The 14,778-nt window shown below is 41.8% G+C and overlaps 1 protein-coding gene across 8 annotated transcripts in view; it reads right to left on the minus strand.

Annotated features, from left to right (window-relative positions):
* Positions 1-3,721: 3,721 nt before the first annotated feature.
* The window catches only part of AGFG1 (ArfGAP with FG repeats 1), a 559,380-nt gene continuing 548,323 nt past the window's right edge, over positions 3,722-14,778 (minus strand). For all 8 annotated transcript variants that reach the window (XM_085634550.1, XM_085634548.1, XM_085634549.1 and 5 more), the window contains one exon: positions 3,722-5,285. In XM_085634550.1, the coding sequence (XP_085490676.1) occupies positions 5,226-5,285 (60 nt within the window). In that variant the 3' untranslated portion in view covers positions 3,722-5,225. The remainder of the gene's footprint in view (positions 5,286-14,778) is intronic.

Raw genomic sequence — 14,778 nt, forward strand, 5'->3', positions numbered from 1 at the left:
AGTATGTTGTCTGATATTGTATTAAATAATTTTACAGCCCTGAAGAAGTTACCTGTGTGACCAAACGTGTATTGGCTGTTGTGACCATGTTGGCTGTTGTGACGACATGCATACTGTATCTTGCTGAACACTTGACATCAAAATAAAGTTCTAATTGAACTCAATATACAAGAATCCTTACTTTAATGGACATGACACATGTTTTACTTGGACTGCCTTATGAGCGCTTTCATCTATGCAGTAGATTTCTGGATCCGGGGCCTGAGACACCCTTGTAGTAGGGTGTTTGATAACTCGACAGCACCATCCACTAAAATCCTTATGGTTTTGTATACTTACCTACCCGACTGTGTTTAAGAACAAGTTATTTACCTTTGGTAACAATGTATCTGTAAGAGAGATATGTTAGTTAAAGATTCCTTACCTTCGAATTACCCAGAGGCGTCAGACTGGATCCAGATTTTTTTTTTCTTAGCAGTATCCCTGCACATTGGTGGGTGGCGTCTGCAGACTCCGCGTCCGTCGTAGGCATTGTGGTCGCCGGGATGATGTTGGGGTGCCTAATTAGATTCCGCCCTGCACACAGATGTCAGTTCTGACACGACTTTCCACACCAGAAGCGCAGAGCCATGAAAGACACTGACCACTGGTGACAATAACTAGGGCCCTGCAGGGGAGTCCCTATGCGTAGAGGTCAGTTCACAGCGCGGGGTGGATGGGTGGGGTGGTAAGGAATTGCGATTCTCCTATTACTATGACTAGAGAATCTGGATTTCATTAAAGACACGGAGGCTAACATTATGCATGTTACTTTTAATGCAGCTATCTTTCTTTCTCTTTCAGATAATCTCTCTTAACTTCAGTATATTCGACCTTTGGCTCTTCCATCATCCTTCCTTTCTTCGTTTGGTGATGGCCTTAAGGAATTGTTGGCTGTTTGGACTCTAATTCTTTGGATCTTATCCTGTTCTACACTGCATTTAAAAGAGGCAAATTGTTATGGTCGTATGCCTTTTATCTTATGTTCATGTTCTATTCTGGAACTTTTGTGATGGGTGGGGTGGTAAGGAATCTATAACATATGTCTCTTACAGATACATCGTTACTGAAGGGAAGTAACTTGTTCATCTGAAAGTGACTGTTAGTTATAGATTCCTTACCTTAGAATAGATACCCCAGCAATACCGTACCGGGTGAATGGTCTGCAAACTAAGTTCACACCAGAAAGCCCTGGAGGACTGAACAGGTAAAATAGCAGACCCTCCTGAATTGGCTATCCAGGCAGTAATGCCTGGTGAACGTGTCGAGAAGTGGTACTCCACGTGCCAAGGCAGTGGTTGCTGCTGTAGCTCTAGTGGAATGAGCAAGTAGCCCCAACGGAGGCTCCTTGTTCGCAAAAAGCATAGCAGATCTTTATGCAAAGGACAGCTCATCGAGAGATGGAATGCTTTTGAACAGCCCAACCTTTTTTGGCACCTACATAGCCAACAAAGAGTTGATCATCCACCTGGAAATCCTTTGTGCAATTAAGGTAGCAGGACAGCGCATGTTCAGGGTCCAGACGGAGGAGTCTCTCCTCCTCCTTGGAAGGGTGCGGAGGTGGGGAAAAAGGCTGGCAAAGTGTTTGTTTGTCCTATGTGAAAAGGTGTAACCACTTTAAGAAGGAACAAGGGCCTAGTTCTAAGCACCCGATTGTCCGGATGCAAAGAAGAGTAAGGGGGCTTGGGAGATAGAGCCTGAAGCTCACAACCCTACCCGAGGACTTCAAAGACTTTGAATGCAACGAGGTGTGGGGGCTCCACGAGCGGCCTCGAGACTTTCTTTTCAAACCAGACCGGGAGAAGCGCGGAGCCTCCAAAAGCTTTAGGGACTGCTCCTGCAAAGACTTTGGATTCATAGCTCGGCAGTCAGAGCACAACTTCGGGTCGGCGGTCGTGCTTCAGACACCAAAGGCACACGAGGTGAGGGTCTGTCACAGACATCAGCCTGTGACAGACTTCTCAAGGCTTGAACCCGGTCCGACGGTGGGACACCTTCGTGCACCAGAAGACTCAAAAAATAGTCGACAAAACGTCAAAAAAGTTTAGTCAAAAAGTGACTAAAGTGGCAGCCCTCAACAGATCTGAGCTAGGCTGGCATGGAAAAACGAAAGAACCAATGCCAGAGCGGTGTCTACGTAGGCACTGCAACCTCATCCCGGCGACCACAACGCCGATGACAGACATGGAGTCGGCTGATGCCACCCACCGACGCGCAGGGGTACTGCAAAGAAAAAATGTCTCCGAATCCAGTCTGACACCTGGGGGAAATTCTAAGGTAAGGTATCTATAACTAACAGTCGCTTTCAGATTAGGAGGTGTTGTTGGTAAATACCCCTACTACCTCATTGTACATATACTTAAATAAGTATTTGTGAAGTGAGCTACAATGCCTCAGCACGACCACACTGTGCTGCAGTCTACAATGCAAAAGTACCTCATGTGACACTTAATTGTTTCAATGTAACTATTCCCATATGCAACACCTGTTTTGGTCGCGATAAAATGGTTTGACTGTGCACCCTCTTGCAAAGTCACTATAAGCCACAAGCTACCAGAACATCCTAAAGGAAAGAGGCGCTACCGAGGTGGGTTTCTAAACTCTTCCGAGGGATGCAAAGTTGGGAAACAGAGAAAGTGACTGGAACCGAGGCACTGGGGAAGTTTCTTTAAGAAGTGTGATGTAGGTATCTGCAGTTGAGTAAAGCCAGAGATTAGAATAGGTAAACTGGGCATGAACAGAGGGCAATAAACACTGCAAAAACGCTCAGTCACAGTGGCGAAAGCTCACTCAAGAAAGAACTAAACAAAAAGCAAAAATCTCAGACTGCTGTGTGTTCGGAGGCAATTGCATTTGCACAGGCTCTTAAAACTGGGGGTTAAGAAAGACATCAAAAGTATGGGCATGTAAGAGTGGACAAATTGTACAACTGGTGATGGCTATCTCATGAGCATCACTTCATGAAGCAGGAGTGAAAAGTTCATCTGAAGAATTTTGAACATTCAAGAAATGTGCACTTGTCAATGTAGACCAGTTAAAATATATTTGTTGTATGATCAGTTTAACTTCTCCAATTGTTTTGCTGCATTTCTTTAAGGGTGTACTCATTTACAAACAACTTGGAGAAAACTCCCCAGTTATTGTAGAGCAATGTATTAGTAAATATCTAAATGTATAAACCGATACTAAAATGAAAATTCACATGTTAACAACTTGGTTTCAGATAAGAAAAAACAAATTAATAATTTCATAGGCATGAGACCTTAAACACTGCATGTTTTGTAGATGATTTACACTGATCAATAAAGTCCGATTCTACACATGAAAAAAAACAACCTGTTTATACTGTGCAAAATACCTGCCACTAGATATACTGTGACGAACATAAATACTTGTTACCTTTAAATCACATTTGAGTTTTACTACAATGTTAATGAACAAAACACGGCAATACTTAAAAGTTGTTATGACATGTTTCATGTTGCAGGTTTAGTAACTTTCTTCCAAGTAAGACGACAGAAAAAAAACACTAAAAATCTACACAACATTCAGTTAAAGGCAGTAGCACGGATTGCTTAATCAAATTCAAACATGCTCCACAAGAACTTTAAAAAGGGTAGAAATAATGGAACAAAACCAAGTCATGTGGTAAAATAAATAGAATTTAGTTGTCAGAATGGAATTGTTAGTCACCATTTTTTTATTTTTGCTTTTTCATGTCTAAGACAAAATACATTCAGCAATTCAAGTTTAATTTGTAAGTACTCCAGAAAACGGAGGGAAAGTACTGTAAACAATGTGCAGCTGCAGTGATCACTGCCAGCAATGACGCATCAGCACTGGACCTGATTTCATTTGCAGTAAATGTTCATTTACATTTCATTATGCAAAACACAATCTTTTGGACAGTTCCAGACTTGTATAGAATATGTGCTTCCCCATACCAAACAAAAGTTCATTGTTTTGTTCAAAACAAACACACTGAAAAACAGAAATGTGAAATAAATTGTTATGGGGAAATATATTGCACATATACCCAATATAAACCATACTGAAAAGCAGGAACTAAAATAACTGTACTTAGTAAACAGTTACATAAAATATGCCGTGAATGGTTTCATATATTAAAAACATTTGCAGAATTGTCTAATTGTGGTATTTCTCCCTGTTTGTGGAGAGATGTGATGACTGACGTGACTTTGTGAATATAAAAAGAGAAGGTTTATACAATTAATCGGAGGTAACCAATCAAATTAATGAATTAGTACAAGTACACTGCACTGTTCATCTTTACAAAAATAGCTTTAAGGGTAACACGTGTAATTAAAGATTGTGGAATAAGATGATGAATCAAAACTTTTTAAACATTAACCTTAAAAGATGACAATTATTTAATTTGATATTATAGTTAAATGAAAAACAAAATGAATATGCAAATATTTCACATTGCTATTTAAGAACATCCATTCTTGTAGTAGGTTTTGTAACAAATGAAGTAGATGGCTGTACTTTGCAAGTAGATAACCCTAAAAAAAAATCCTCGACAGTTAACAAAACACACATACAATTTTATTTGTTCTATTATTTATTTTACCACCTGTTAATTGTAGCAAAACATGAGCAGCTTTATTATGCACACATGTCTTTCTAGAGAATGGAGCATTTTAGGCATGTATAAATAGAAGAGCTATTTAGAATGGGAAAAAAATGTTTTTTCCAGAGATGAATAAATTGTTTTTTTTCTTTTTTAGAACAGAACTTTCAATAGCAATGGTTAAAAGGATTTCGGTCATTCACCCAACACAAAGTGGTTGATCAAGTTTCCCAGAAATATTTCATTCACAACATAATTTGTTAAAGTTACAAATACTGATATGCACAGAGCGCTACCTTCTAAGAAATATGTACAGTACTGCAGCATAATAAATGTGGTATCTGCAATAACTTATTAGTCAATTTGAATACACATGATAGAGCTACGTTCTTTTTGCCAATTCACAGGTTAAAAGGATGTTACAAAGCCATCCATTTTGACATATTACTTTGCTAATGTTATCCAAAATGTAGGCTTTGAAAAACATTTCTTCTGTGTAAAGCTAAGATCAGTGAAACACCACAACAGTGCAAGAGGCGCAGAGATGTTACATGACCACAAATTTGTTCTTGTGGGTAAAATGTCTTTAAGGCTATAAGAAAGGATTTGTTGATGAACCTCCTGCTGAAAATGGTCCAGTGGGAGCACCACCCTGTAAATGAATGAAAGAAAAAGTCAGAAAGACACATTAGACAAAACCACATGAATTTCAATTTCTATAAAACATACTCTAGCATATCAGGAATTATAAACTACTTTACACTGCAGACCCGAAAGCCTTAAGAGAACCGTGTGATCATCTAGAGGAGACACTGCCTTCATAGGGGGGAGGAGACATGGGGGTGGCAGGTTTGAACATCTTGTTCTGCCTCAACAGCCCCCCCCCCATCACGTGATCCCTGACGACATCGCAAACATTAACTTGACTGGAGCCACTTTCTATATCCTGGAAAGGGGGGTGTTTGAAAAGAAGTCAGAGAAGTATTCAATGAAATTGTTTGCATCTCACCATGTGATAGGGCTTTTTCATGGGTCGTCATGTGATGAGGTGTGAAAGCATGTGTCACAGGACAGTTTCAGGCCTGACACTGTTCAGCTTGGCCCTGCCTTGACAGGTATTCCCAGCACAATATTTTACAGCATTTCGGAATGTACCTGGTGTTTTTCCTGTGAGAACAGCGGGTCAGGGCTTTAGAGGCAAGTAGTGATCACATACTGCCCGATAGATTTCAGTTTGTAATTAGTAAACATGGTATCCAATAGATCTCCTTCAGACCGCAGAGGTGACGCTTCTAAAGTTGCGACTGATTTTATCGCTATTGATAATAAATGTTTACCAGGTCAAAAAAAATCTCCACTTAATGGTACTCATGCGTCTACTATTGAGGGACACACTTGAAAACTTGTTACAATTCCAAAATAAGCAATTATAGAATTAGTTTAATTTAAAATCAGTCAAAGTCATAAAATAGATACTGGGCTGGAAATAACATCATGGCAAAGACTATGTTTGGGGATGGTAGAGGAGAATTAGAATAGACTACTGAATTTAGAGCAAAGGAGCTAAATAACTTAATTTACTCTTGTTTGACTTTCTTTCTTTTCTATCTTTTTAAGGGCAGTTTAATAAAATCACTGACTAACCTAGCAGGTTTAACTTTTGTATATAGTGCATACATGCCGACATAAGTCATCAGAGTACACATTGCAATAGAGTACATACTTCATAATCCATGATTAATGCACAAATGCTGACAGAGCAATGTAATTACATATATCCATGAAAAGAGACTACGTGCCAGTAACAAGCATTAATTGTCCTCGACACTTACAACAAATGTGTAGGGTGTATGAACCTTTGCCTCTGTCTGAGCAGATTACTATAATTTGCTATGAGTGGCGCAAACGGCATTAATTGAAATCTTTAAAACAAATAGCAGCCACTGCTGCTTACCTCAAACTACAAAAGTAACCCCAACTCTTGTTAAAATAAATAAGGTAGCAAATAAATATTACGTGTTCAAGCATCATGCAAAGACACACACTTGCAACAATGTGAAGACCTTGATGATTTCATTTGGTATGGCGGTGGATTTCAAATGCTCTGTAAAAAGGCTTGACACTTTTACACTTGTCTTTACTTAAGTTTCACAATGTCAGGGATGATTTAAATAAAAACGCAGGCCGGTAATCTAAAACAAACCGCAAACATATATAAATATTAAAACAAAACACAAGGCGACCCTGGTGATAATGTCTATACACACAGTGAAAGTCAACAAAAAAGCAACACAAGGGAGCAGGTGTGCTATAACATTTTAGAAATAGGGGATGTACAATTCCATTGGCTGCAGACTATTACACAATGCGGGAAAAAATGAAATTTTGGCGCTACCTTGTTCCAAACATGCCACAAGTCGATTTCACTCCACTCTCTAGGTGTCCGATCGAGGTGGAACTGTGACAATCATGTCCTTTCACTAGAAGTCGGTCCTCTCCACTGACACACCATCTGAATGGGAGTTGATCACTAGTGTCCCTCAGATGGTGCTACACCACCTACTAAAGTCACCCATATAATATTTCGGGGCAATACTTGAGCAGGTTAATGTGCATGGGTCTACATTTTCTAACTTGCCATGGGGCAGTAAGGTGAAGTAATTTCCCATTTGACCACAGAAGACTTCACTGCGTTAGGTGCTTTCCTACCGTTGTATCTTATCCTCTAATTCTGAGCCAAGGGCTAGAAAGATGCAGGGATGAGACTTAAAGAAAAGAAGGCTCTGTGGGCAAGCCAACAGTCCAAGGGTCTGGCATGGCTTTAGGAGTCCAGAAAATTATACAACAACAAACGTAAAATATGATAACGTTTATTTTTTTTAAAAGTGTTTCCTTAATATGTGTTTAGCACTGCACTAAGAAATACTTATTAAAAGTGACAGTTTTTTAACATGAACTTAGAATCATTAATGCACCTGCCGCCACCCTGGCGACACAGCCATTAATGAACTAAGAGGTAAGGCAGTTGTCATGTGAACTCTGTATGTGGCCCAAAATCTTATAGACCGCACTTTAAATGGAAACATTGAAGGGCGATGCTTACCATCCACAGTATTTGAAGGTGCTTTCATATGCAATAGTGAATAAAAAAAGAGGATAAGTAAAATAAAATATTTGCCCAAGATCACACAATTGGGTTAAAGAAGAAAGCTGCGATTAATCTTCTTTGCTTGTTTCACTTTGCACAAGTCAGCCACTAAATCGATTTCTCTCTCCTTTTAATGGCAAATGTTAATTCTTTGTTCTTACCATTTTGTGCTTGAGGGTTGCCCAACAGTGGCAGGCAGAAGCCACATGAGCGCTCTGAATGCCAGGCTTGAGGGTTCAACAGGTCCTTGAGCTGAGCCAGGTATTAGGCCTGAGCTCTGCTTGAGCTTTCAGTGGCTCTCCACCATTATGAGGACAATTGAGTTGGTGGTCACATGGGATATATGCTCAAGAGTTAGCTCAACCGAAAGGCCTGTTGGAGCTCAGGGCACACTGACACTGAGATCCGATGGCAAGGTACGCAGTACATTTTCTGCAAAGTATGCTTCCAGAGCAAAATGGCCCAGCTATGGGACCCTCGCCTTATCGGCATCAGGTAACACACGTATACCGTTATGATGGGAGGAGGGAGTAAAGATCTGAAGTTCCTCACATGGAACATGAATGGACTGGGCAACAAGTTGAAGGAGGCATAGTTCTCCAGTACTTAAACCGCCAACCACCCAACGTAGTGTTCCAACAGGAGACTCACCTAAATGGCAATACATGCAAAGCCCTTAATAGAGGAGGTTTCTAACTTATCGCACATGCAGGATTCACCACTAGTTCCCGGGGGACGGGCATTCTTCTCTGCAAAAACTGCCCTACATGGTCAGTAACACATGGACAGATGGGCAAGGTAGGTTTACAGCGGCTGCAGGCACGTGGGAAGGGAATTCCCCTTAATGTAGTATCAGTATATGTTCCTCTGGCACTGCAACAACCCACGTTAATTGACCTTAGCAAATTCATCATTGACCTTCCTATGGGGACAATAGTTATTGGAGGGGACTTCAATTCAGCAATGGACGGGTTGCTAGACCGGCGACCCCCCCCCCCCCTGCAGGGACCTAGCTACGGGGTCCAAAGTTGCTGATTTTCTCTGGGTGCTCGGCCTGGTGAATATCTGGAGGCAGTTTAACCCTAACACTACTCAAGTTACCTTGAGTTTGGGGGCCCACGATAGCCAATCCTGTATAGATTACCTATTCACCCACACCGAGGATCTTGCAGATTTCACTTACACTTGATGTTTGGTGAGGGGAATCTCAGACCACTCCCCAGTGCTCGCAAGAATGGAAATAGGTGTCCAACCAAAACATACAACCTGACCAATTAAACCATGGGCACTAAAAAATACCTCACATTAACAGATCTATATTTTAAAGGAAAACATAGGCTCAGTGTCCTTGCCCCAAATGATATGGAGAGCATATGGGGCTGTCATTAGGGGTAAAGCACTGGCCTTAAGCGTGAGACACAAAAGGAACTAACGAAGCAACTAGAACAACTAGAGGACGGAATCCTAGCGGGAGAAAAGAAGTTAGCTCAGGTGACCGATGACTCCCTTAAAACAGACGCTGGAGATTAAAAAGCTAGACTATAGGCAACTTCTCACTGAAGCAGCGAAATCTAGTCAAAAAAACGTATGTCATAAAGACCTGCAACCTTGCTATTTGGGAGAGCCATCAAAGCCAAACTGCCACAATTGACAGCTGAGAAATCCATGAGTGCTGACAAGGTTCGTGTTACCGACACTTCTCGAAAGTGAAAGATGAAGACATACCCCGATCGGTGTCGGAGAGCCAGAGTAAAAACTTTCAATGAAGGTGACTTAGTCCTGGTCAGGCAGAAGCGAAAGCTGAAAACTCCATCTGCTGTCGTTTCTCTGAGGGTTCTGACGTGCAAAGCACACACGGTGACTGCACATCGTCCAGGACAATCCATCACACGGGACTGATTACATTTCAAATGCCTACTCCTGTGGTGGTCAGCTTTTACACCTACAGAAGAGTCCATCCAGCCTGAAAGTCCAGGTCAGAACCTGTACCATCAGTGCCTGAATAGAGTGCATCTCTACCACTTCATGCCACTCGATCTGGCCGACTAGTGCAGGTGCCTTGACAACTCATCGAAGAAATATAATATAAAAGGGGGAGATGTAGTGTTGTGTGCCTATGTGTGCTAGGACCCTTGCAGTTCTGGGCGGACGCAATAGAGGAAGTAAGTAACTTGCTGGAAGGTGTTAAAGTGTGGCTATTAATGGTTATGACATAATTAGAGAAAAGAGTTAGATTGCATGTTGAGGAATAAATACGTACAATCCAGAGCGCCGCGTGTGGCATATTTATTTTCACGCTGTCGGGCTGGGTAGGATGCTACACAGCGCACATCCCAAAGTTGCATATTTTAAGGTGTTCTCATATGTGATATTTAAAAAAAGGAGGCTCGGATAAAAAAATATTAGTCAAGGATCACACAATTTTTATGAAGCAGGTCAGCTGGAATTGACCCCAAGTTTTCTAGTTCAGTTCAGCCACTAAATTACCATCTCTTTCTCGTGCCCATTTTACATCAAAGGTTACTGCTTGGCCTATAATTCTTGGTGCATGAGCGCAGAGCGTAGATGGCAGACAAGATACATGAATGCTCAGCCCTCTTTGGGCTTGAGGGTTCAAGAGGACCGGGAGCTGAGCCAGAGGGTGGCATCAGCCTCGAAGAATGCTTGAGCTTTGAATGGCTCGCCCATCACTGCCATGTACTGTCATCTAAAACTTTAAACCATGTACTGTCATCTACAGATGACGGGATAGGTAAAATTAAATAAAAAAATAATAAAACCACTTACCTTGCACTTATGCTGCACTAGTGTCTTGGCGATTCGGTGACCGCAAGGTAAGTGGTTTCATTTATTTTTTAGTTAATTTTACCTATCCCGTCGTCTGTCACCCCTACCCACCTCGCCCCCGGCTTTTACCTGTGCTGGCCGCAACTGCCTATCACCATACACTACAGGATGGAAACTGACGGGCTTCGTGGGCAAGATTGCTCAGTACGTTAAGTGCCTGCTACAATCAGAAATCCCAGCAAATCTAAACTAGCTATCCATCCATTTGATGTCAATAAACGCAGTGCCATTAAATTGGGTAAAAGTAATATATTATTTTGCAGTGCTTGCAGTATGAAATGCTTTGTAACGAACAAGTCATTCGTATGTTATCTAATAATTTTCCAGGGTCAAAAGACAACACGAATACCTGTAAACAGAGGTGTCCGTCAGGGATGCGTTCTTGCCCCCACTCTGTTTTCATTGTATGTTAACGGAGTGGTGGACCACCTTTTACAAATCCCTTCAGATGCCCCATCGTTGGCAGGCAGGAGGGTACCTACCCTCCTGTTTGAAGACAATACCTTACTGATTTCCAAGACCCCGGTAGGGCTACAGAACCTTTTAACTAGTTTTCAGTCTTTCTGTGATTTGAGGGGATTGGGAATCAATACTGGTAAGACCAAGTACCTGGTCTTGAATCCCCCAAAGAAGATGGGTGGGCCACCCACACTAAAATCAGTTTCCCTAGAAAGGGTTAAAGAATTTGACTATTTAGGAATTCGCCTCTGTGACACTATGAGATGGAATTGCCACCTCCATAAGATGTTGTTGAACCATAAGAGGGTGGCGGGGGCATTACTTAAAGAACAACGGGCCTCCTCCCTCAAGCCAATTGCCCTGGTACTTGACATCTATAGGGCAAGAGGTGTGAGTGCGGCGCTCTATGGGGCGGAACTTTGGGGTGTGCAAAACGTGGACCAGCTGTCCTGCTCTGAAAATAAATTTCTCAAGGACCTAATGGGGCTCCCATACAGCACCCCAACCTTACCTTTCTTGCTTGACATGGGTAGTTGTCCCATTAGCGATCAGGCAAGGATGCGTCCTCTTCTTCTTTGGGCTCGCATTTGGAGAGTCCCCGAACTGGCCAGCTACGCAGACGGTTTAAAAGAGATCTTATCGATGCCTGGCTGGCCCAAAATTAGTTGGTTGAGGGAAGTTAAGTGCCTACTGATAGAATTGGGTCTAGAAGAAGCTTGGCAGTCAAGAACTGCTCCCCCTAAGTCTGTCTTGAAGAAACTGTATTGGAGATGGGTGATAGACGGGCGAAACACTAATCCTAAGCAATGCAGGTCCACTGCTGAATTCCTATTAGTGAAGGAGGTCCCATTCCGCGAGCCCTATCTCGATATTATATCAAAACCCAGAGATAGGGCATTGTATTTTAAATTTAGAGTAGGAATACTTCCTGTGGGTGAACTAACTGCTAGGTGGAAGGCCCCAGCCCAGACTACTCCTTTGTGTCCGCATTGTATGTCAAGGATAGAGTCAGTTCCCCACTTCCTATTCGAATGCCCTGCCTATGAAGCTCCTCGTCGCAGGTGGTTCAAACCTCTTTGTAGAGAGTTAGGCACCAGACACCATAGGGAGGCCTTGCGAATTTTGAAAACGGACTTGCGGCCCCTTTTTGCCTGTGGCCTGGCGAAGTTTCTAAGCTGGGCATGGTCGATTAGATCAAATAGGCTTTTGTATCTTGTTTAATCCTGGTTTTACAATGTATTCCTTTTATGTAATTTATTGGCGCCTTCGTATTATGAATTGTATGTATCTTTTGATATGAATTGGCTCCTTTTATCGTTTTTATAAAATTGTGTGTGTATATGTATTGCTTTTTAAGACATGCTATTTGTCGAAATAAAGCCTTTCAAATCAAGAAACTAATAATTTTAATAGATGACAAAGGTTCTAAATAGACAACTTCAAGCAAAAGTTTGTGACTTTTGCATTAAACGAAATTCTGCTAATTTCACACCCACAATATTTAACACAATTCTGTTTTGCTGAAGTCTGGTTTGAGTAGAAAATGTCTCTGAGGGGCAGAAAATGTGTCACAGGAGAAGAAATTGTCTTGCGGAAGACATTTATCCTAAAAGCCGTCCTCCAGCTTGTATTTCGCATGATTTGTTAGCATGGGGTCATCCGATTTTCGTGCAAAATATCGAAAGTGACTGCATAATTTAAACTGTCTACTCATATTGCCATTTTGAATAATTCAATTAAACAGACACAGAGGTATGTATAAAGAGGGAAAGCAAAAGTGTGAACATTCTGCGTCTCAAGACAAAGCGTTAACCTGCCTTTGAGCACACTGCGTCAGTACCTGTGTGTGCCAGAGCTCTGCTGAGAAGACTGCGCCCCAACGGAGTGTCAAACACGTTACAGTAAATGCGCTGTCAAAGCCAGGCTGGAAAGGCTTCTGTAATATGCAAACCAAGCTGTTTGTTTGTACAGTGCCTTTTGCTTTGAATAATCAATCAGAGTGGAAGAAACACACACAAATGCCTGACGGAACAGTTATTTGCCTTTTGTCTGGGCGCAGGCTAGCACACTGGGTGCACCTGCATGCACTCTAGCCAGAGCACTCCTAGCCCAAGAGCGTCATTACACATTCATTGTAACACTGCATAAAGGAGAGGGGAAGGAGATGAAGTCCCCGGATTAGTATGTCATGGCTGCTGTCAGCCAGAGCTCTGTCTCATCCTCAGGCCTTTTATAGTTGGAAGTGACAGTGTTCGCGGTTCCAGGCCATGTTTGTGCTGCTCAGAACTGTTAAGAAGGGATCAGAATCGAGGTGAATTGATCTGGAGCATAGGATGGGAGCAAGAGGGTGGATCTTAAGCAATACATTGACACTTCATGAAATTGTCAGACAGTGACATGATATCTGGTCTTAGTAAAGGCTATTGGCCATACATATAAAGGGAAGAGTTTCTTATACTTTACACTAGAGAGATCTCCATCTCTGTAGCAGAAACCCGCCTATGTTAAAGTATGGGATAAAGATCCCCATACTTTACACTTGGTGGAATCTCCGCCCCGTTGGCGGATATCTCCCTCTGGTAAAGTATAAGGAAAATGTAAAACGTTTTTTAAACTTGGAAAAAGTTAGTAAGAATAATTTTATGTTAAATATTTTGTGAATTAATTTTATACATTTAGTTTATATATTCTTAACATTAAATGTTTTTATATATACATTTAAAGTCCTAATAAGTTAATTTAATTTATCATTATTTCCTATGGGGTTGTATTTTAAGTCCCTGACTGTTACTTTCTGTGGGAGGGTGTTGCAGTATCAGTGGTTGGCCATGTGTGGTGTTGAACAACTGCTCCTTTCTGTCAGAAGTAATTTTACACTCGTAAATTTGGCTGTTCTCCCTTTTGCATGGGGTTGGAGACCTGCAAGTCTACACTTGAAGAAAAAAAATCTTTTCATTGAACAAAACAGCAAAAGACACAGCTGCACAGTTAATAGCTTGACATTGGTGGGTTACAACATTTGCATTCCATATGTTTACTTTTACAATTTGAGATATTTCCAATAGTGTGTGCCTACCCCTATTCATTCGGTAAGTCCACTAACCCTGCCTCCCTCCCGTCCAGCTCCGCCGCTGGGGACAAGCAGATATTGCCTCTGTGTGCATTCCATGCCACCCATTTCCGATCCCATTTTTTGGGGCATGCCCTATTTTTAAAGACGTCATTCTCAGCTATCATGGCCCTGTCCATGTCTGCCACCCATCCTATTACTAGTGGTGGTTCTCCTATTGCCCATTTTTGAGCTATGTTCCATTTTGCGAGAGTCCATCCCGACGATGGCCATGATTTTTCAGTTTGTGTCAGGTCAACTGCTTCCCATATGATTAATAAACAGTTTTGGGGTGTCGTATTTCACCCCCCCCCCCCCCCCCCCACACACATTTTCCATTTTTACTGTGACTTATTTAGGTCATGGCTAATTTATATGTATCTAAAAGTTTCAGTTTGTGCCAGCTGATATTCTTTCTGTAGTGCCGTGAAGGTTACCACTTCATCTTTAGTCCACATGTCTCTCACTTCGGAAATACCTCTCAAATTCCACTTGTTGAATCCGGGGTAGGTGCTCAAACAGCCGAGCCGATCAGCCTCCCAAAGCGGGGTCACTTGTGTGATCTTCCTGTGCCACACAAGT

This window comes from Triturus cristatus, chromosome 11, assembly GCF_964204655.1.
Source record: "Triturus cristatus chromosome 11, aTriCri1.1, whole genome shotgun sequence".
NCBI classification, from domain to species: Eukaryota; Metazoa; Chordata; class Amphibia; order Caudata; family Salamandridae; genus Triturus; species Triturus cristatus.